Source organism: Paramisgurnus dabryanus, chromosome 16, assembly GCF_030506205.2.
Source record: "Paramisgurnus dabryanus chromosome 16, PD_genome_1.1, whole genome shotgun sequence".
Lineage (NCBI taxonomy): Eukaryota > Metazoa > Chordata > Actinopteri > Cypriniformes > Cobitidae > Paramisgurnus > Paramisgurnus dabryanus.
Window position 1 is genome coordinate 19,401,764 of NC_133352.1, and position 24,994 is coordinate 19,426,757.

Genomic DNA, 24,994 nt, shown 5'->3' on the forward strand with positions numbered 1-24,994 from the left:
AGACGTTGTCCTGTGATGATCTTCTTCCACTGCGCTTATATTTTTTCTCTGCGGAGCTCCCACGGACACTCTGGAGGTCTCTCTCCTCCTCACCATCTGCTAATTCAGGGCCAGACTCTAATCACCTGCTCCAATGCACCGCTCTCATTCACAAACAACAGGCAAACCGTCTGCCACCTCGCAATATAATTACTGTATCATAATCAAGAGAGCGCTGCTCTAACCCAGAGTTTTACTTATGTAGATGCATGCTAATGTATGCTATTAGACCTCACTGCTGAGGTCACAGTGGTTAATGTTTTGTTGCACATTTCTGCACATCGCACAATAGTAATAGTTGCATCACATGCTGTTTTCCCTGAAAGTGCCTGCCAGCGGGATAAAGCAAAGATATTTCTAATAAATAAATAAATGAAAAATTGAATACAAAAATAAAATTTATTTCAGAAAATATGACATGTTTATTAGAGGTCTTCATGGGTTCACTTAGATCTGAAAACCCGAGGTCTGACCCGAGACTCGAGCAGGTTTGGGTCTAAAAGTTTCACATTTGCGTATAAAAGTTTCATGTTTGCCTCGGACACAGATTGGGTATAATATTAGTGGCCGCTAGCGATGGGATTTTTCCAAGTCTCGGGTCCCACTTATATGAAATTATTTGGCCCGCACCACTGTATCTATTTTTACAACCCACAGCCTTTAAAGAGACATACAAGGCATTATGATGTAAATGAAAACAAAAATATCTGGAAACAGCCATTAGATTAAATCGCCCTGTAAACTGGCAACAACATATGCTTATGCACCATAGAAACCTGCATGCTCATATTAAAAACAAGATAGGATAATAATAAAGTTTCAACATAGCAGCGTTTGTATTATCTATTCATAAATTCCCGACCTAAATTTACCCCACACCTCATCTTTCATCACTTTTATTTCTCCGTTTGATTTGTTGTTGTGGCTGGCTGTCAGTGCAAGCTGCATGGTGCTTTCGTAAAGTGAGGCCAAAGGTTTGGGGACATCATGCAAGTTACATTTCTGTATACATATGTATTTTAACATATTTAAATATATGAAAATATATATTCCCTAATATTTAATATAGACTATAAGGAAATGCATGCCAACATACATGGTTTTTTATTTTGTTTTTAATAACCCACCCAGACCTGCAAATAAGGTGACAATTTCTTTACCCACCCCAACCAAACAGGTTATGAGATGACCCGCACATCACTAGTGGCTGCGGGTCTCTGGACATTTAAAATTATTGTGTTTTTGTTGAACGGATCCAAGAAAACCCGAACTCGGGTACATCTCTTTGAACCTGTTAAGACCTCTAATGTTTATGCAAATTAAACTAAACAACAGTATGATAAATTCAAGGATTAGTCCATTTTCTTAAAAAAATCCAGATAATTTACTCACCACCATGTCATCCAAAATGTTGATGTCTTTTTTTGTTCAGTCGAGAAGAAATTATGTTTTTTAAGGAAAACATTCCAGGATTTTTCTCATTTTAATGGACTTTAATGGACCCTAACACTTAACAGTTTTAATGCAGTTTAAAATTGCAGTTTCAAAGGACTCTAAATGATCTCAAACGATGCATAATGGTCTTAACTAGCAAAACGATTGTCATTTTTGGTAAGAAAAATAAAAAATATGCACTTTTAAACCACACCTTCTCATCTTTGTCTGGTCCTGTGACGCACCAGCGTGACATCATGTAATATGTCATCATGTCAAGAGGTCACAGATGACGTACGCAAAACTACGCTCCAGTGTTTACAAGTGTGGAGAAAGAGGACCGTTCTGATGTTGTTGTATGTGGAATGATACTAATTAATGTCTTTGTGTCAGATAATTGTTTAAAATGGTCCGCAAATGTGCATTTCATATATGTAACACGTGAACTTTTGACGTCATTATGCAATTACGTGAGGTCACCCTGGGGCGTCACAGGAGCGGACATAGACATTATTAAGTAGTGGTTTAAAAGTGCATATTTTTTATTTTTCTTGCCAAAAATGACAATCGTTTCGCTAGATAAGATCCTTATGCTTCGTTTGAGATCGTTTAGAGTCCTTTGAAACTGCAATTTTAAAATGCATTAAAACTGTTAAGTTTTGGGGTCCATTAATATCCTTTAAAATGAGAAAAATCCTAGAATTTTTACCTCAAAAAACATAATTTCTTCTCGACTGTACAAAGAAAGACATCAACATTTTGGATGACATGGTGGTGAGTAAATAATCTGGATTTTTTTAAGAAAATGGACTAATCCTTTAACCAACCATTGCTTTCAACTTTTAAATACCGCTACAACCTGAATTGATGTTCGCGATTGTGTTAGGGGCGGGCCATGCTCAGTGGCTCCAGTGCGTCATCAAGCCACCGTGTTAGGGCCGCCCAAATAATCTTGAAATCAAAAAAGTTGACAAACTGTTTAACGGTGTAACTACACAATTTAGTACTACATAGTCTTTGGAACGTGTTTCAGCAATACATTTCTAACATGTATAATGTGTTCAGAAACAATTTTCTGAATTGAGTTTACATGGACTTTAAGTACATCCTGCTGAAGTGTGTGTGTGTGCCTGCTGGGACTGCAGTCTGATCCTCGACTGAACACAGAGTCTAGAGATAAAGTCGCTCTCTAAGCTTTTCCTTACTCTCCAAACTCTGGTCTTTTACCACAACACAGAGTCTGGGAAAAGCAATCACTTTGAAGATTACACCACATTGGATCAGTCTCCACCAGAGTCTGCATATTCAATCAAGCAACGAAGACGCAGAAGAGGCAACCCACCCCTACGACGCCTGCTCATAAATATCTACAGAGCCTCTGAGATAGAAAACTAATTATAATTGTGCGAGAAACATGCAGTGATGGCAAGTATATTTTCACTCATCAGGCAAATGAGACACAAAGGGCTTGTTTGCGAGATGGCACGGCCGTTTCTAACCATCATTAAGTTATTAAATTCACCCCAGGCAGTGAGTAAACAACTTCAGATGGCTTTCACGCTCGGTCCGGCTCTCCGCCGGCCAGGCCGTTATTGGGTTACGGTGAAACTTCGACAAAGAGCTAAATGACTCTGGAGAGAAAGAGAGAGGCGGGTGGTATTAGAGTAGAGTATGCCGGGAAAAAGCAGGACGGGGAAAATAATGAAACCGAGGCCAGACGCATAAAGCATTAAGATCGAGTGAGGGCTAACAAGGTTGGGATGAGAATTGGACATGCGGTGTCGACTGAAATAAACTTTCATTACTTGCTGTCACAGTTAAGATAGCTGCTCTGAAATTTTGGACTTTTTCTGCTATCACACAAACCACAAGCTGGCTAAAAACCTGACAGGATTTGGAATTGAGCTCAGTTGGAGTTTTGTATTCTTTGGTGTTTAATAATAAACTGTTACTTGAAGCAAAGTGCATTCTTCTTTAATTGTCTGCATACTTTTTATGCAGCAAAGACACTCACTCAGTATGCTGGCTGGCTGTGCACCTAAACCTAGTCCTTCAAAAAGGATAAATTAAGCATGACTCTCTTTTAAATGGCTGTCTTTGAAATGAGGATTACCTGTTAATTTGTTTCCGAATAAAAAAGGGGGTGTCATTTACATGCTGTCTACCTTCTCCAAGCAGCTCGAAGCGGAGCTGCAGATCTGTCCCACTGACAGGAATTAGAGCTGTCTGTCAATGTGAATGACATGTGAGACCGAGCACCTCACTGATGAGATTTTGCACTAGGGTTTGGCATCCATCTTTAGCTGAAATGATTCCCTCCAGCATTTCAATAATCATCAGTTCAGTCAAACAGTTGGCAAAAACATTGTGTTTAGAGATCAAGCTAACATGATACAGCTAAACACTGAGTTTAAGATTTCCATAAACATCTGAGATATAAAGTCACTCCGTTATACTCATAATGCATACTGTTTATCATAGTTGCACTAAATCATTGGATATATTTGAAGAGCTAAAAACCTGGGTTGTATTCCCTAACCACCTGCAATCCAGGTTAACGCTTTTTCCACCACTGACAAGCTATCTCGTAAATTAAAAGAAAACGCTTCCTTGAAAATTGCTATCACCATGATTTTATGCAAATTTTGAAGTATCGCATCAAAAACGACTGATGGAAATTTATAACAAAAATCCCTTAATTCACTTAAATAATTATCTTAAAGGAATATTCCATGTTTTAAAAAGAAAAATCCAGATAATTTACTCAGCACCATGTCATCCAAAATGTTGATGTCTTTCTTTGTTCAGTCGAGAAGAAATTATGATTTTTGAGGAAAACATTGCAGGATTTTTCTCATTTTAATGGACTTTAATAGAGCCCAACATTTAAAACTTAACTCAACACTTAACAGTTTTTTTCAACGGAGTTTCAAAGGACTATAAATGATCCCACACGAGGCATAAGGGTCTTATCTAGCTAAACAATTGTCATTTTTGACAAGAAAAATAAAAAATATGTTTTTTTAAACCACAACTTTTCGTCAAGGTCTGATCCAGCGCAACCTAACGTAAATGCGTAGTGACATAGGGAGGTCACGTGTTACATATATAAAACGCACATTTCCGGACCATTGTAAGCAATAAACTGACACAAAGACATAAATTAGTATCAGTTGACATACAACAATGTCGGAACGGTCCTCTTTCTCAACACTTGTAGAGTTTCGCGTTCGTCCTCTGTGACCTCTTGACTTCATGACGTATTGCGTGGGGTCACGCTGGCGCATCACAACCGGATATACACGAGAAGTTGTGCTTTAAAAGTGCATATTTTTTATTTTTCTTGTCAAAAATGACAATAGTTTTGCTAGATAAGACCCTTATGCCTCGTTTGGGATCGTTTATAGTCCTTTGAAACTCCGTTGAAAAAAACTGTTAAGTGTTGAGTTAAGTATTAAATGTTGGGCTCTATTAAAGTCCATTAAAATGAGAAAAATCCTGCAATGTTTTCCTCAAAAAACATAATTTCTTCTCGACTGAACAAAGAAAGACATCAACATTTTGGATGACATGGTGGTGAGTAAATTTTCTGGATTTTTCTTTTAAGAAAATGGACTAATCTTTTAAATAAAAAGTTTTTTATGCTCGTTTTAGGTGGTTTGTGACTTATAAAAAATTAAATGCAAATAATGGGTGATTAACGCAATTGCCTAATAAATTACATAGCAAACATTAAACCCACGGGACTGACCGTCTAGCTGTTCCCGCTGACATTGTCTTTATCATATATTGGGCTTGACATCGTCGTATCCGCCTCTTAATCCGCACTATCCAACCACAGCACTGCTATTTAGTGCAGAGATCAGCTCATTTGAATTTTAAAGGACACACCCAAAAACTGCACATTTTTGTTTACACTTACAAAGTGGCAATCTTAACATGTTATAATAAATTATCTATATGGTATTTTGAGCTAAAACTTCACATACGTACTCTGGGGACACCAACGTTTTATTTGACATCTTAAAAAAGTCTTATGAAATGTGCCCTTTAAAAAGACGCTGGCAGGGAAAGTGTTAATCGGGTGTTAATTTCTAATCTTATTCATGTCATAAATACTTAATAAAATGAAGATCAAATGACTAAATAATAATAAATTATATCCTGATGTGCATTGTAGTAAAGGGCGCTTTCTGCTCTCACAGTAATGAGTACAAGGATGCAAACTCATCACTCAGGGGTGACAAAAGTGACAAAGATGCTAGCTCGAGTTAGATATATATAAATAACAAACCAGTGAATATATCATGATAGATTATGGTTACAATTATTTAATTTATCAACAAAGCATTATTTTCACAATGGATATAGTGCTGTATAACAACATTAGGAGTGATTTTGTGCACGTTTGTTACACAAGAAATTTACCCAAATCCCTTTTTTTTATCTAAACAATCTACATAACCTTTTTAAATCTAAACAATCTACATCATTTTACTTAATATATTTATTAATAAGTATATTTTGTATATATTTTAATATTTGTCTTATTTGATTCTATTTTTTATTTTTTTATTTGTATTAAAGCAATTTATGGGGAAACATCTTGAACTAAGTTGACACTTTAATGACACAAAACTGACAACTCCATGAAATCTCCTGAGCTATGAAAGATCAACATCTGAGTCATAACATTTCCTTTGGATTTGCTAGATCAAGCTAGTTTGTTGTATCTTCCACATCCTAGCACTCAGAAGTGACATGCAAGAATCACACCATGCAAATCGCAATTAGCTCTGCATTTAAGATGTTTGTGCCATTATATGGTTTTTATAATCCTAAATTAGTGAATCAGGTGCTGGCAGTAAACTAAATACAGATGTGAACCGTACAACGTAATGTGCCAACAAACGTCTGCCCTGCAGCAAACTACTTATGACCACTGGCCAAAACATCACAGCTCTTATTCCAATACATTCCACAATTCTGGATTGCACAGATTTATGGAAAGCCTGAATCACAAGAATCTTAAAAAACCTCATATACTGTAGTATGTCACATGTCTTTCTTTTATAACTTATAAGTTGATTCTCTTTAAGATATCTGAGGCTTTTAACTGAGCCACTGACATGAATCTAGAGAGACACGCCGTGACTAAATGCGATATGAGGCGGATGAGGGGACCCAAAAACTGCCACACAGTACATGTCACTGAGAATGGCCTCCTTGTCAGATGTTCTCTGTAACTTTTATGATTGTTTGGCAAAGTTGACTTCAAAGAGTCGAATCTTTGGCACCGCTCGCGGTGTGTGAGAAAGGCGGGCTGGCGAGGGGAGTGGCACCAGCGGCTGATGGGAGCACAGAGAGCGAAAGGGATGGAAGATGCTGGAGTGGAGAGCTGAGCCCTTTGATCTGTGTCAGCCGTGAAAAAGTACAAAAGAATCAAAAAGCAATGAGAAGAGGAGCACATAAGATTGCAAACAAGGCCTGCTCACTATTCCCTGTGGAAGTACGAAGGGAAAAACAAGACAAGACAAGAGCACATTTTAGAAATTCTGTGGGCTGTTTAGGGGTTTCTCTCAAGCCTAACGCTGAAGCAATTAGCATTGAACCATCTTCCCGAAGAGACAGGACCCAAGCAAATCCAACGCTCTAACATTGTTAGCGTAACAAAATTAGTAGGGACAACCCACCCGTGCCAAATTACACAATTCATTTAATTGACAATCCGGGAAGATCCATTTATCAATCAAAGTGTCTGCCAGTAGTCTTTTGTAATTGGCTGTTAGTGCGTTTAGCAGCATCATTTTTTCAACTCTTGTTTTATCTAAGCTTTTAATTTGTGCACACTGTATAATGTTTGCCATCATTTAAAATTTACACATCGTAAAAGATTAAACTTTCACAATGCCCATCTTAAAGGGGTCATATTATGAAATGTTTTTAAGATGTAAAATCAATCTTTGGTGTCCCCAGAGTGTGTATGTGAAGTTTAAGATCAAAATAATCCACAGATAATTAATTATAGCATGTTAAAATGTCCACTGTGTAGGCCTGAGCAAAAGTGAGCCATTTTTGCTAAATGCACTAAATGGCAGTGCTGTGGTTGGATGGTGCAGATAAAGGGGGCAGTATTATTGTAATTCGCCTTGCTACCTACTTCACAAAACAGGCGAAATCTGATCAACCTAATTTTTCACATAATGGTTTACCCAAACAAAGTTACTGGGTTGATCCTTTTCACATTTTCTAAATTGATAAAAGCACTGGGGACCCAGTTATAGCACTTAAACATGGAAAAAGTCAGATTTTCACACTATGACCCCTTTAAGAGGAACCAATAAAAATAACAACTGACAGATTCACATAATGATGCGCTAACAAATTGCCAAGTCAATACTATACAACCATGCTACCAGACATCCTCTTTTGTCTATAGCACAACTGATTTCAGAAATTATTTTTTTTAGATTTATATAGTGGCTTGCATTAATTTGTGAAATGTAACATGAAATGATGAAAACCAACCAATAAACAACCAATTCGGTGAGGAAAGAGTTAAAACACTGGGCTTTAATCATAAATAATGAAAATGTGCAATTTGAATTTGAGATACTATTTATATTTAACTTATTCCCAGCCGGCCTTTTTTTTTTTAAGTTGCATGCCAGCATTTTTTTGTAATTTTCACAAAAGTTTCACAAAATGCCTTCCAGGAAAATTTTCTTCTAAAATAAAAACATACAAATATATCAAATGAAAGAACAGACCCTCTGCTTTCTAACAATCAATAAACAAACAAACAAATTGGGAAAAAAACCATTTCATCCTATCTATATTTTTTTCTCTGCTTATAAATATCTCTTAAATATGGGTGTTTTTCTTAGAAAATACACTTTTTTGTTTGGTGGTGGTGGCAGTTGGCAAACCAGCCTTTCACTGCCACCTATTATTATCTTAGTTCATATTTTATAGCTTAAGTGTTTAAAAAATGACACTGAGCTAACGTTACAGTGTAAAATGTGTACTATAATGTTATACAATGTACAAACTGGCTGCCAAACTTCCCTTTACATAGCAGTGATCCATGATCGCCGTCTACCCTCGTCTTTAGAAAACCAAAACATTAGTTATTTTCAACAAGATATTTGTTCCAGAGTTTAGTTTAGACACTACTCTATATGTAGCATTTACCAACTAATCAAATGGCCTGAGGATGAGTAAATAAATTATAGAACATTAAGCGGATGTAGATTGGGTAACCCACCACGCACACTCACACACACATGCACGCACGCACACACACAGCCTCACTGAAACCAACATTTTGTGTACATTTTTATATAAATGTTTTATACCATGCTCATGTTTAGTGCACGGCAGTGGCGGCTCGTGACTGCTCATCCAAGGGGCGCAAATTCAAAATATGTGTTTGGAGTGTCATGCGTGTTGCTTGCGTTTTCAAAATATGTGTTTGTTGCGTCATGTGAACCATGTGCATCACGTGTTTTGTCAAAATAAGTGCCTGCTGCACATGCGTCAAAACCGTTTATGATAAAAGAAACGCTCACATTCACAAAATACACGCAAGACACTCCCTTAACACTAAACTCTGATTACGTATGAGATTATGCGAGTATCTGGCAAACGCGAGCGTCTCTTTTATCATAAACCCTTCAGACGCGTCTGCAGCAGGCACTTATTTTGACAAGACACGTGATGCATATAGGTTCACTCGACGCGCCAAACACATAATTTGAAATAAGGAACCACACACATGACGAGCTACATACATGTTGTGATGAACTTCACATCGAGCGCCCTCAAAAAAAAAAAGTAACCGGCCGCCACGGATGCACAGGGATCAGTGTGTAATATTATCGCTTGTTTTCTGAAACGTACCTTGAAAGAGGGCAGCATTCTGAATGATGAGAACTTTAAGCTGAGCGCTGGTAGCCTGGAGACTCGACTCCATATTCTGTTTGGCAATAAGCAGGTAACGCTCCTCCATTTTGCGGGAACAGCAGGTCAGGCCTTTCGGCTGGCACACCTGCAGATCCGAGCCTGAAAAATGGATGAGAATGAGAATTACAGTCATAGCAATAAACAAGCAAACAGACTGCAGCGCTTTCTAAACTCCATCAAACGAGTGTTTGCCGAACGAGTCGAGCGTTATTGAGAGCTGCAGTAAATGCTTTGTTATATTGAGCGCATTGTTTATATAACCTATTCAAACCCAGCATCAAATCACACAGAACAGTGGGTTTATCAAACGCAACAAAATGAATCTCTGGAATTAAATTGAAACGTGTTATTTAATTTCTGCGGATGCCATTTCATCTCATTTCCATATGCCAAACTGATTAGTGCAAAACAAATACTCATTAAAGGAAAACAAGATCAGGCGGATCCCATGAGACCGCTGCTATGTACAAATCTGTCCATTTACAATCTGAAACAGTTAAAGCGCCATGTGAGTCAGATGAAAGAGACATATATTAACAAGCAAGTCCACTGACAGTTCTGTTTTGTTTAGTAAGGTGACAGATGATTTGTTGACATCTGTTTGAATAAAATAAAAATGTGAAGGTTATCTATCAAAGAGGCATAATTCGTTTTGCTGGGATCTTTTGAAAAGAAGAACAGCCTATTGAAAAATACATTCACTGTGGTAAGGTTCTTTAATTTTGGCTCACACATGAATTATAAAATAAAATAAAAAATTTCAGTGAAAAGTAAAATCTCTGTTGAATCAAACATCAAGGATAAGCTACAGAAAATGACCAAAGTCTACATCTGATTAAGTCCTCTGTGTTATTCTGTGAGATGGACTTAATGACCTAAATCCTACAAAGGATTCAATTTCATTATTTATTAGCTCCTTTCATAAGTAAGCATAAAACTTTTAATCTCATGGCTTTTTGAATCGCAGAAGGTTCTGCAGTGAAATAGAAACCACACCAAAGCACACCACGGTCATGTTTATTCTAATGTAGAGCATCAAATAACTTGTTAACACAGAAGTAAGTTGTTGTTTTGAACCGAATACACTGTGGAATTAATTTGCTTTTGGACATCGAGGTCACACACTGCGTAAGAACCAGGACTAAGAAGTTAGGGCTGAAAAATTAATGAAATTATTGCAAATGTTTTCCCCCGGGCCGCTGATCCGCATTCGGAAATGTGGCCAATTATCTTGTGATTACACATGCAGGGAGGGAACTTGAATTTCTCAAAAGCTACCACCCTTGAATCCAACAAAATCTTCATTTCTGTGATAGTCGTGCGAAAGCCTCATATTTGCAACTTTGTTTTCAGTCACTTTGCTGCTGTCATCTCATGCATCTTAGAGCAGCTCTGTTAAACTGGATCCAAATGAAGTGTGTGTGTCTATCAGCTACCTGAGGGGGCGGAGGAGGTTGCACTGGCTTGATTGATAGCGCTGTAAACAAACTTCAGACGAGTCCCAATGCACCAGTTCACACAGACAGAGATGATGATGATGATGATGGGGTAGGAGAAAAGGAGGGCATAACAAGATCTGGGTAAAGAAAGTGTATCTGTTTAAAAGAGGCTTTTGGTATACCGTCATAACTATTGTGAAACGTCAGACTAAAAATAACACAGGATGGATTTTCTTATGAAAAGACCTGAAGAGCTCGTTTCCCAGTGACCAGCATGAGATGAATTTGGAAATGGTGGAACGGAGGAACTTCATGCTTTTTAGTGGTTCTGAATGCTGTGTTCGGGTTCAGGGTCTAGTATAAGAGTTGAAAGATGCTGAATGAACTATTGAATGCACATTAAATTCCCATTCCATGACAGCTCATCATCAAAGATAGGTATATAAATCCAAAAAGAAACCCTAAAAATATACTCTACAAATTTGTTGATCAAAATAAGTAAATAAACCATGGCAGAGATTAAAATGCAGGAGATTTAAGTGCTGCCAAATTTTAAATCTGGTATGAAAATGAGAAGACAAAATGTCAAAGAAATCGCCTTAGGGGAAAAGAAAGAGCTGATTTACTAAACACACGACTGCCTGTTGGGAATGTAAATAAACCCATTACCTTCACATTCCATTGAAAACAAACAACGGTAGGAAAAACCCCACACTCTCTGATCACCCATCTGCAGCATCCCAATACGGATATATAATGAGAAATAATAGGACAACCTGCCATACCGTTCTGGGCGGCATCTTCTTTCATATTCACACCGACAGGCTTAATATCCAAAATCAATACTTGCAAAGGAGCGGCGACAGATAAGATCGAGCTAATTTCAGATTCCTGGGCCAAATTATTAAGCTGTCAATAGCCCAACTTGTAGAGAGCTGGGGTGGAGTTGGCTGAAAACAGAGAGAGAGCTCAGGCAGATTTAGTAATTATCTTCAGCAAAACAGACAATTTCATTGGCACGTCTGCCGTTTGCAGATGATAAATGTATTTTATTAGAGAAGTTGTAGGCTGTCAGGGAATTGTGAAGGTCTTTACAGGAACAATATTGCTCCCTACCGAGAAGCATAAACAAATATTACTTCACAGTCTGTAACTAAAGACTGCTCATACATGCGGTCGATTAGATTTGTTTTCTGAATAAAGAACTGAAAATATTTATATATATATATAAAAAGAACAAAACTGTACACCCGAGTCTACAAATGAAATCTTGTTCAACATATGGCTTTCATGTACTTCCAGATCTTGTTTGCAGCCTCTATGGCACAATGTACAGTCAGTGTTTGGGATTGACATCTATTTAAAGGCGCTCTAAGTGAATTCACGCGTTTTAGACCATAAAACATTTTTTGTTTCATACAGTAAACATCTCCTCACTATCTGCTAGGTGCCTGTACCCTGAACACACTGTAAAAAAATGCGGTCTCTGTAGACAGCCTAGGCTCAACAAACTGCAACAAAAACAAAGTGGTCAAACCTACAACCACGAAACATAACAAAGTGTTCCAGCCAATAAATGACAATAAGGATTTGGGAGTGGGGGTTGGGCGCATTCATGACTCGTTCAGAAAGCACGGAAGGGATGGCAGGAGTTAGCTACGCTCCATTTTGTTTGACAACACAACGTCAACAAGAAGTGACGTCACAAAGATTCGCTTAGAGCCGTTTACAGTTAAAAAAAATTAATTTGTTTTGAAATATTGTGGTATTTTTGAGTTAATTATAGGCCTCATTATTTTTCAACATTCATGTGCCCTCAAAATCGTGAATCAAAAAAACAAATCTCCTCCCCTATTTGAAACAATCTCTCTTTACTTCTGGTCATATGGTACGGCAGGTAGACGGGGTCTAGGAAAACACTTTAAAGAGCACCTATTCACGATTCACGTTTTTACATTTCTTTTGCTGTTTATTAATACATGTTAGGGCTGTAAAAAGACCTGTCTAAAATCGATTCTGCATCCCAAGGTTGCGATTGTGGGTTTCATGCACAGCTTGTGTGTGTACTATGGCTCTGTGATCAGTAGGAAGTCCTTATCAAACTAAAATCATTATGAGTCGGAGTCGTTTATAACGTGCATTTAAAAAGCAACACTCGTTAAACAAAATAATTCAAAATATTCTTTATTATCATCAAAATACCTGAAACAATCTGAAGAACGGCGCTATAAATATCCTTCGAGACATTTCCTGGAATAGCGTCCGTAATGCTACTTCTTCTGTGGCACAATTGGAGTTTCTGCACGAGAGTGCTGGCTTTTGGATGTGGCGGCATTTCACCGTAATTCATTCAAATTCATTCATTGAGAAAATGCACATTTGCACGATAAATCGTTACAGCCCTAGGGCATGTTATACCACGGGTCTGTTGAATGCTGTATTCTGATTGGCTGAGAAATGTTCCGTGGGTATGCATTAATTTCTAATAACCGCACACCTAACTTGTCAAATGTCTTAAAAATAGGCACCAGAGCAATGTTTGTGGTAACCGTGGTAAAAGAGGAATAATTGACTTCGCTTCGTGCCGCATTGCACCTTGGGTGTGGATTATTTTCTTATAATTCAATGGCCCATCGTCAATTATTCCTTACTTAACAATATGCAAAAGGTACACAAACCAAAGTAAACAATGACGCAAGTTATCGTCTCCAACGTAAATTAATTTTCTTGTGTACAGTTTACTTCATGGTATTGGTGATGTAGACAAGACCGACATTATCATAATTTCTCCGGCTTTGTCTCACAGCCTGTAAGTCAACTCCTGTTAAAAAATCTTTTAAACATGGTAAGGAAGGTCACATTTCCAGCTGACATCAGAGGTATTAAGGGCAATCACAACGTACAGATTAGCTGGCCAATCAGAGACAAAGCGCTTTTCAAATCCGTGTTTAGGAAGAGAGTGAAATCTGGAGCTACAAAAATGTACGGTATGTGGAAAATAATGTGTTTTTAACCATAAACCACGTATTATACCAAATACACAAAAAACCGTTGTTTTAATTAATGAAATAAGTGCTCTTTAAAGGTGTTGTAGAATGTAAAACTGTATTAACGTCTATTGTAAACTTCTTATGTAAACCCTGTGCTTGCAAAAGACCAACAGGCCAATCTCATCATAACACCAACTGTGACAGTTGTCATGTACGCCCCAACTTTAAATTACATATTTAATTAATTACAATGTTGTTATGAAAGTTGTGACTGCTAAGTTTACACTATATGCTAGTTAATGCTATATGCTAGCGTTTAGGCTGCCAGGTTCTACTATTGAAGTTACAGTTACATTTTGCAGGTCCATACAACAAAACGTAACACTCAGAAACGTCCATTTCCAATCCCTGAATAGTGATTATTCCTCAAAATCTGTATCTTCGTCTAATACAGGCTCAAACATAAGGTCTGTTTGCTCACACTGAAATGAGCTGCTCTGAGAAATAGCTAATCAGAGCAGAGCTCAACATTATTATTCATGACCCTTTCAGCTAATAATAGGTATTAAGCCCTATAAAAATTCTTCAATTTGTGTGTAATACTGCCAATATCTATACCTGTTCTCCACACAATCTTTACACACTTTTTCTTTACTTCCTCCCATCCACGACAAATACTTTGCCCGAAGGCCTCAGGCATGTAAATATCCATGTCGGAGCTCAGATGAAACAGTCGGCTCCAACAGAGACGCGGCGAGCGCTGTGTACACATTTCAGCTCCGCGCTCCTCCCTAACAAGCCTTTAGACACGGAGCACAGCCAGGCGCATACATAAGCACCATCTTTAGAAGCATTTATAAAGCTATCGGCATGCAAGTTTAATGGGGACTGTGGGGAAAACATGCTGTGTTAAGATGCAAAAAAAAGTAAAAAAAATGTTATTAGAAACATGAATTATTGAGCAACCGCAAAGGAAAGATGACATTTTTTCTAGACTCAAGTCAAAGACTTTGATATGTGTCCACTACAAGAAAGAGCAAAAGTCAGAGCGTTAATAAAAGTATATGAACTGTACGATTATGAGTTGGACTCTATTGTAAGGGAGGCGGAAAGTTTCATGGATTAAAGCAAACCTGGCTGTCCTCTTATAGTTCCATTAAAAATATTTAATGAAAAAGAAAGTACATCAGACTTCCACTACATGGAAACACATTAGGGTAAAATTCAGTTTGTGATAGATAAACTAAACAATAACACAATAAAAGCCTCGCACAAGCTTTTAAAAAGCACTGTTTTCCTCTGAGCATTGTTATAATGAGCCCGGCAAAATCCAAGAAATATGGTTTAATGGAAAGTCGGACCGAAGTCATTAGTAGAAAGTTTCATTGCTTGTAGGCATGTGATCCCTCACCTTCAACTTTAAATGGACTGCCAGAGACATTGACCTAAGCCATTATCTCATAATTACAGAAACTGTGTGGGTATTTATCAAAATATGAAGGTACTTCACTACCTAAGGCACAATCTGCCCCTTGACACCATACTAAGGTCTCATAAGAGTTTCACATAAGATCAAGCTAGAACTTATTTTATAGCACCTCAGTATAGACGGTTTCAACAGCAACATATAGTCTGCGTCCAAAATCTAAGGCTGACTTGTTGCCTCGCTGCCTCGTGAGGCAATGACTTCTGGGCATGAAAGCAGATCTGGGAAATGCATTCGGACAGCCTTCATAGGCTGCGTAATGGAATTTTAGAGAGCTTCACTGTGATAACTAATCTTATATTTGTAAACTGTAATACTAATTTATTGCTAGAAATGCAATCAAACTGTGTAAAAAGTGAAAATATAACCTTATTTACACAACATTTGGGATTCAGCAGCTTTTTTGGCCATCATTTTATTTTTCCGAACTCGACCAATCACATTACATGTGCAATAAAATTGCGAGATGAAGGTATCTCAGGAGTCACGAAGTAAAGCAAACATTGGATTCAGACGTCCCATGATGCCTTTGAATGCTGCCTCCGAAGCCCATAAACGGCCTTCGTGGTCCAAACTGAATTTCCGGGACTTGCGGGTAGATTTTCGGAAAGAATCATTCATAACAAGACTCGCTAGGAGATTTCTGATAACAAGCTAAAATAAATTGCCTTAGTTCAAGTCATAACTAGCTAAAATGTATCAGCTAGGCTACTACACTGAGCTAACTTTAACTGTGTAAAATTACTACATACATATATAGATCGGCTGCCAAACCCCTCTTCGCACAGCCGTGTCCGTGCTCGCCGTCTCCCCTCATCTTCTTTAGGAAACCGACATTTTTTTATTTTCCACAACGTATGTTTAAGAGGTCAGTTTACCACTAGCCAGAGCACACAGTTAACTTCACGACAACTGCGATAACGCGCGTGCGTCTGATGAAACCTGTAACAGTCGGTACGTCATTGCTGCACATAAAATAATACTAAAATACAGCGCTTAAAAATTATTAGACACCCTACCTATTTGTCTCAATGACTATTCAGCATTGCGAAGTGCTTTAATGTGGACTCCTTTCTTTTCAGAGAGTTTTCAACGTTTCAGAAACATTTTGAACGAGTGACGAATGTCAATTGAATTTGCGCTTTTATACTCAAATTTAAGGTGGCACATTCAACTTATCAGAAATCAGAAATTAATCAAGCATAACATTAAACCATTAAAACTCTCTTTTTTATTAAGTAATGCAAGTAAATAACTGCATCAGAAAAATTGGGCATCAGAATAAAAAACAAAGTATTTTTTCTGTCTTGTTAAACAGTACATTGGGAAATTAATGAATAACAACATTTTAGCATTAGAAATACTAGTGTATTAACCAATACAGAAACATAAAAATATTTTGTTAATTACAAAGTTAGTTTAGGGCAGAAACTTTTCATTGAATTTCCAAAGAATCAATAACAATAGAGTCCTTTTAGAGTTGTTTATTTCTGATAACAAGCAAAATAAATAAGTATACACTCACCTAAAGGATTATTAGGAACACCTGTTCAATTTCTCATTAATGCAATTATCTAATCAACCAATCACATGGCAGTTGCTTCAATGCATTTAGGGGTGTGGTCCTGGTCAAGACAATCTCCTGAACTCCAAACTGAATGTCAAAATGGGAAAGAAAGGTTATTTAAGCAATTTTGAGCGTGTCATGGTTGTTGGTGCCAGATGGACCGGTCTGAGTATTTCACAATCTGCTCAGTTACTGGGATTTTCACGCACAACCATTTCTATGGTTTACAAAGAATGGTGTGAAAAAGGAAAAACATCCAGTATGCATCAGTCCTGTGGGTGAAAATGCCTTATTTATGCTAGAGGTCAGAGGAGAATGGCCCGACTGATTCAAGCTGATAGAAGAGCAACTTTGACTGAATTAACCACTCGTTACAACCAAGGTATGCAGCAAAGCATTTGTAAAGCCACAACACACACAACCTTGAGACGGATGGGCTACAACAGCAGAAGACCCCACCTGGTACCACTCATCTCCACTACAACTAGGAAAAAGAGGCTACAATTTGCACAAGCTCACCAAAATTGGACAGTTGAAGACTGGAAAAATGTTGCCTGGTCTGATGAGTCTCGATTTCTGTTGAGACATTCAGATGGTAGAGTCAGAATTTGGCGTAAACAGAATGAGAACATGGATCCATCATGCCTTGTTATCACTGTGGCCCCCACAGTCACCAGATCTCAACCCAATAGAGCATCTTTCGGATGTGGTGGAACGGGAGCTTCGTGCCCTGGATGTGCATCCCACAAATTTCCATCAACTGCAAGATGCTAGCCTACCAATATGGGCCAACATTTCTAAAGAATGCTTCAGCACCTTGTTGAATCAATGCCAAGTAAAATTAAGGCGAAAGGGGGTCAAACACAGTATTTGTATGGTGTTCCTAATAATCCTTTAGGTGAGTGTATTACCTTAGTTTAAAGGACAAGTTCGGTATTTTACACTTAAAGCCCTGTTTTCAGATTGTTTATGGTCAAATAGAATGGTTTTGACTGAAATTTCGACATATGCGGCTGCCCCGAGAATTTTCGGGTGTTTGTGTTTCACCTCCCACCTCTACAATGGGTTTATAGGTGCACTGGAACAATCCTTTCTAAAATGCATTAAACTTTCGTTTACAAAGACGTGAAACTCACAGAGTGGTTAGGGGTGTTCACTGATATGCTCACAAAAATCGCTGCAAAAGATGCTTTCCAACAGCTGTTTTAGCATTTGTTGTTAACTTGTGGACCTATTTTTCCAAACGCCTCACACTCGTACATTCTTTCGCTGAGAGCTTGAATAATAAACACTCCAGCCCAGGTGGTGGCGCTAATCCGCCATTGCCAATTGCAAGAATAGAAACAAAGTTCCCGGCGCGGAGTAATACCGTACCTCACAGCACAACTAATACAAGTCAATGGAGTTGGCAAAAACTACGATAAAACCCGTTGGAATGCGTCTTTTGGAGCGATTTTTGTGTGAGCATATTTCAGTCAAAACCATTCTATTTCATCATAAAAAATCTGAAAACAGGGCTTTAAGTGTAAAATACCGAACTTGTCCTTTAAATCATTGCTTAACTCTTTCCCCGCAATTGACGAGATATCTCGTCAATTAAGAGAAAACGCTTCCCCGCCAATGACGAGATTTTCCGTCTTTCCGCAATTCCGCAACTTTTTAAAACCGGAAGAATTGCCCTATGGCAAGCTGGTGCATGTCCGTGTCTGTTTTAAAGATCGCTCTGAATGAGATCTATATGAAAAGCAGTCACAAAAATGGAATTATTTTTGCTTTTTGCTCAAAATATGGTGTTTTTGCAAAAACCTACCCATATTCAAAAGCTGATTGCAAAAGAACCACTAAAGGTAGGATGAAACGGTTTTTTTTGTTTGAAAGCAGAGGGTCTGTTCTTTCATTTGGTATATTGTATGTTTATTTATTTAAAGAAGAACATTTTCTGGAAAGCATTAAACTTTGGTGAAAATCATGAAAAACGCTGGCACTGGCTGGCAACTTTTTTTAAAAACGCTGGCGGTGAAAGAGTTAAGTGTATAAAAAAACTACACTGTACAGCCCAGTGACCCATGATCGTGGTCTCCCCTCGTTTTTAGGAAACCAAGATATTTGTTATATTCGACAATGTAGGCTATTTGTTCCAGGGTTCAGTTTAGCCACTAGTCAGACCATTAAACAAACAGAGAACAGAAGTTAAGTTCCATCCAGATGCGTAACCGCGACAACACGTGTGTCCGATAAAACCTATAGACATATTTTATTTTCAAGACATCTGAGCAATGTTTTAAAGTATAAATTGATTGATCTTTAAAGAAACCCAGCTTTACACAACTGAACATGTTCAATAACATTGTCCCCATTAAAAGCAAACATCAAACTTAAGGAGCAAGCTCAGTGGGGTAGTTTAACATTTCCAGAAGGACATTTTCACGATAATTAAAATAATACTGTCTGCACTGAGAGAATCCAGCTCTTGACAGGGTGAACAAGTGTCTCCATAATCTCTTTTGCCATTACTGGCATTAAAACAAGCAGCAGAAGGCCCCTTAACAGCTAATAACATGAGCTCTTGAGGGAGGTCAGTGGTACTTCATTAGCTGGATCTCATCCATGTGCACCGCTGGAGAAGAATACAGCTTTCCCTCATCTCATGTCAGGTTGTTTTGATCCCAAAGACTGCTGAGAGACTCTGACTTTACTTCATACTCATCACTCATTCAACAAAAGACCGGCTTTTCAATTAACAAACATAATGTACGCAGAAAGAAAGAAATCCTTTATAAACCATTACCAGTGGTCATTCATCCAACTGTTTATTTTTATCTGATAAACATCAACTAAATATCAAAATATAAGCCTTCAATCTGACAAAAGGTAGCCACTGTACATGAGTCTGAGCGTGAGCTGGCGTAAAGGTGCCTTTGAGACTAAAAAGACAGTCAGCTGTCTATTGTGCTTTGACATTTAGTCCTTCCCTCTGGGCATGAAGCCTGAGACTCTGGAGAGAGGCATCAACAAAAACGTTAAAGACATGGCAGCGGAGACGAGAGGGAGAAAACTTCCTATTGGCTTCTTGGTCCTGTAGCCCCCTGGCATTACACGCAGTATGATTAAAATTCAGTTCAATCCTTCTGTGGGCTGTGTCTCTGCCTGGCCTCCATGTATTCCAGAGCAGATACATCAGTCATAGCATCTTCCTCTAATATCAGTCCATCAGTCTCTCTCTCTCTCTCTCTCGTTCATGCTAAAGATGCTCTTCATCCCACTCGCAGATGCCAGTAGAGAGCGTATTTGGCAGCTGAATAGAAGCGCAGTGGTTGCATGCATCATGTACCATCCGCAACATCACCACAGGCACAAAGTTTAAAGCCCACCAATAAGTTCAATGTGGTTACAGAGAAGAAGTTCTGAAAAAAGGTCATTTGAAATGTAATCTAAGAGGATGGAGGAACACTCTAAAAATGGCTGGGTTATTTTTAAGCCATGTTGGGTAAATATTGGACAGAACACATCCCTGGGTTAAAATTGGGTGTTAATAACTGTTAGTTATTATAACCCACAACCCAACATTGGGTCATTTTAACCCAACATGTGTTCTGTCTAAAATATTGTGTTAAAAATAACCCAGCCATTTTAATGTAAAGACTAAGATGTGTGTAAAAATGTGTGCTTCTGTAAAGCGAGCATCTATAGCAAAGTTTGGGAAACTCTGAACAAAGCCAAGAGAGGGCAAATCGAGCGAAGCATTAAATCCTTGCAACCAGGCAGAATGGGTGAAACTCTATGTGAAATAAATACAATCACTAAGTGACAGCTACACTATCCAACATGCAATCTTTTACCAGTTGACATTAAGGGTGTCTACATTAGACCATTTCAAGGCCAACAATGTGCATTGGGTTCGAATCAGAGAAACCAAAGTACGTAAGCTGGACATCTTTGACGTCTGATGACCTTTATGTAAGCAGGAGGCCTAGCTTAATCTCAAACTGACATCCGATTCATTGAAACACAGCTGTATTGAGGTCATAACATCTTTAAAAAGTAATGTATTAAGTTTAGTTTTATATTATCTCTTATGTCCTTGTTATAATTTCTGGGTGGTATGGACATGTGCGTTTCACCTCTCTTAAAGGTGCAGTGTGTACATTTAAGAAGGATCTTTTGAAAGCAATGCAATATAATATAATATAGTTAACTGTGTTTTCAGTGGTCTATAAAAACTTTACAAAATGAACTTGTATTTATTACCTTAGAATGAGACGTGTCTATCTACATACACTGCGGATCCCCTTACATGAAAGCTGGCATTTTGCGCCATTGTGTTTCTACAGTAGCCCTGACAGCTCTACAGAGCGCGTTTGTCACTACTTTGTCTTAGACAATGACATGGTTGTCCTGTGATGGTACCATTGCTTCTCTATCTGCTTCGGGGTGCAATTTGCAGCGATTTTTGTGGGAGCATATCAGTGAACACCCCTGACCACTCGGTGAGTTTCAATTCTTTGTAAACGAAAGTTTAATGCATTTTAGGAAGGATTGTTCCTGTGCACCTATGCAGCCATTGTAGAGGTGGTGGGGTGACACAACCGAAACCAAAAATTCTCGGGGCAGCATCATATGTCCAAATTTCAGTCAAAACCGTTCTATTTCATCATAAACAATCTGAAAACAGGGCTTTAAGTGTAAAATACCGAACTTGTCCTTTAACTTAGACAAATTAATACATACCTATCTTTATTTAATGTGTGCACTTAATCTTTGTACAGCACGTCTTGAATATGTAAGCATTTTGCCTAGCACCATTCATTCCTTAGGATCCAAAAAGGGATATTGACGGCAGTTTGAGCGAAAGGGGGAGAAGTCAGGAGTGATGATGTTACTGCGCGCTGAGGTCGAAGTGCTGCAAACTAAGTGCTTTTCCGCCATACAACATAGTTCTCATTTTTATCTGATTATAAAATCAATTTGTTTTATTTTGTGCCACCATACTTACTCGTGTAACTACTCATGTAACAGTCTTTAAATTAGGAAAACATGGAAGTGTTTGGTGGCTTCTAAATTAATCCCTGTTTAGATCCTAAGAAATGAATGGGGTTAGGCTAAATGCTAACACATTCACAACACGGCGAAAATAAGATTAAATGCAGGCATTGAAAAAAGATAGGTATATATTAATTTGTCTAAGCTGAGGTAAGAACATAGTAAAATATTGAAAAACGGTTGTGTTTTCCTTTAAGATGCATTAAAGCAGCACATAAATCAAAACAAAATAAAAAGGCCAAACAATTAACGTCAAGGTCCGACATATACAAGGACATCCAATTAATGTTTCCGGCTACAAATGCTGGAACTGCACACAACTGAATTGTTCACACAATGAATCAAAATGAATCAAGCCAAAGGCTTCACCGCACTACTAATTACTGCACCAGGCATAAAGTCCAGAGCCCAGCGCCACTGGGACTATCAGGACTCTACACTGCCTGCGGCACGCTCAGAAAAAAAGCCCACAGTAACTCCTTTCTCTGGAGGACAAAAATGTTTAGGTTTCACTAAAACAAGAGCTTCAAAAAGTATTTAATCCCATCAGGACATACAGTCCCAAAACCAGCTAGCCTACAGATACCAAAAACGCTTTTGAAGAATTTCGATTGAAAACTACAGGCATAGCAAATGACTGGAGGCATGTGACAGGGTGCACATTATTTTCATAAGCACTCAGTAAATACTTTTTATGATCTATGACACCTGCATGTACAGATATGGCCTATAGCAGATAGTTTCAAGTATTGCTAATGTTGCTTTTCTTAAATCCTGAGGAAGGTTCAATTCAACTGTGAGATTGCCATTGCTGTGTCCTTAACACAAATGCAATCCATTTAAATTGCAAATGTAATGCCTGCAAAAATGAACAGCGCGCCTCTGATATAAAAGGAAATCTGAGAAATCATAAGGGGTAACTCTAGTTTTATGCTCATTTCCAGGTCAGAATCCTTGACTCCATCAATTGTTTGCCAAATGTTCACAATTTCTTACAATTTCTTGAAGCATTGCTGAATAAGAGATTGTCAATACCTCAAAATGAATTTGTTACATTAACACAATGCAGAATAACTGGTATTGTGGCATAAAAAAGTCTGAAATTGTTTTTGAGGCAAATGCTGCCATTGGGGGAAGAATTGCACATAAAACAACCCAACAACAAAATGCAGTCACCAGGGACAAAGCAAGATCCTTTTCAGCAGAATTTTTGTTGCAAGGGCCAAACAAACTCCACTCTCTCGGTTTCTTCCCCACTACTCTCCAGTATCCAGTTGTGAGAGAATTAAAGCATCAAGCAGCTAAGGGGAGATGTCAAGTAGACAGTCTGCCATTCATCCTGTCATTCATCACAACTCATCTATCTCCTCAATTCTCCACTGGGAAATGTAGCAACTTTAATAAACACACTAACAAAATCCACCTTCTCCAGTGTGACAAGTAATTTACACTAGGTATGGTGACAAGAAATACATTTACAGCTCTCCCCGGGGCTACTTTGCTCCCCAGACGATGACGACAATCCAGTTACGATACGTACTATTTTGAACAAAGTAACATGAAATTGGAACATCTAATCAAATATATATATTCAGTTGTTTTTATTGCCAGTTTTGTTATCTGTTAGATTGCTTCACTAATGTTATTACATGACTACATCCAATAGTATTAGTGAAATATTATAACAACATAAGTAATCCAACCAACTAACAACACGTTACTCTTTAAATAAAATGTTTGAATAATAAAAATGTCAAAATCTGCACAATAATAAGATAATGTTGTAGATTTAGACCACGTCATGCTTATTAAGAGAGTTTAGTTTCCAATTTTCTTTTACTATCCAGAAGACAAATCGCGCACATAGATATGGCAACTTTAACATTTCTCTCTACAGAGCCTGGAAGCCTTATTGGAAAGCAAAGAAAACTTCAAAACGTGCGTTAATACACAGATAATTTAGTTCAAACGCAACTTTGATCTGAATAGCTCAGTTTACCTGAGACCGGCGTTTCTGGGGTCCATTTCATCCCCGGGTACAGAAACTGAAAAGACGAGCGCACTTCGCGACAGTCCAGCACCTGGCTATTCGGATGAGAGGACGGCAGTAACAGGACGCACAAAATCAGTGCGCCTTTCAACTTCAGTCCAATCATTTTGAATCCAGATGAGGTAGGAAAAATACAAATTTAGGTTAAAGGTTTGATTAAAGACGCGGGAGGAGAACGCAGGAATGTCCCGTGTTGCGTAAAGTGAGCAGAAAGCGTTGTGTTGGTGTCAGCGGCGGCATCCCATGCGCTCTGTGCGCAGTGACAACAGGAATCCCGTACAGCTTCTGATCTCCACCTCATTTACAGAGACCAACTTCATGCTCACAAATCCAGGTCACATTTGCCGCTTTAATAAGAAGGGACTGTGGGGTTTCCTTATAACATTTTAATTTCTTTAAAGGAGACGATGATGGAAAATAGCCTATTTTAGATTACAATATATATATATATATATATATATATGTGTGCGCAAGTTGTGGTTTTGAAGGCAGGGGGCGCGCTGTAAACCTTTAGCGCTGCTGCTTTCATGTGCACAGCAAAATATACAAACCTGATTTATAGTCATGGGTCATTGAGGTAAATTAACTTGCAATAATTAAGTTTTCCATTTAAAATAATACTACTCGTGTCCGATAGATTTACATGATAAACATTTATTTGTTTTTACATGCTAAATAGCAAGCATATCAGTAACATGCAGTTATCTGATGCCATCTAGTGTTTCTGAATAATATTGCTACTCACTGTAACTTGTAAATCACTGAAATCCCTTCTGTAATCCATTCAGTTCTCAAACGTTGATTGACATTTCATGGTATTTAAATGACAAGGCGCACATTTTAATGAGAGAATTGAATCTAGCGGATTACAGATGGATACCGTGCAATTTTGATTTAAGTTTTGGACGTTTAGAAAATTGCAAAGCCATCCACCCGAAAACAGCAAGACAAATATTTGAATTTTAAACATTAAAAACAGCATAA

The 24,994-nt window shown here is 38.1% G+C and overlaps 1 protein-coding gene across 1 annotated transcript in view; it reads right to left on the reverse strand.

Annotated features, from left to right (window-relative positions):
• Positions 1 to 24,442, reverse strand: part of gpc3 (glypican 3) — a 152,240-nt gene extending 127,798 nt beyond the window's left edge. The window contains exons 1-2 of the mRNA XM_065271835.2: positions 23,960 to 24,442; positions 9,376 to 9,537 (exon numbers count right to left, since the gene is read on the reverse strand). Of these exons, the coding sequence (XP_065127907.2) occupies positions 9,376 to 9,537; positions 23,960 to 24,116 (319 nt within the window). The 5' untranslated portion in view covers positions 24,117 to 24,442. The remainder of the gene's footprint in view (positions 1 to 9,375; positions 9,538 to 23,959) is intronic.
• Between the last annotated feature and the right edge of the window lie 552 nt (positions 24,443 to 24,994).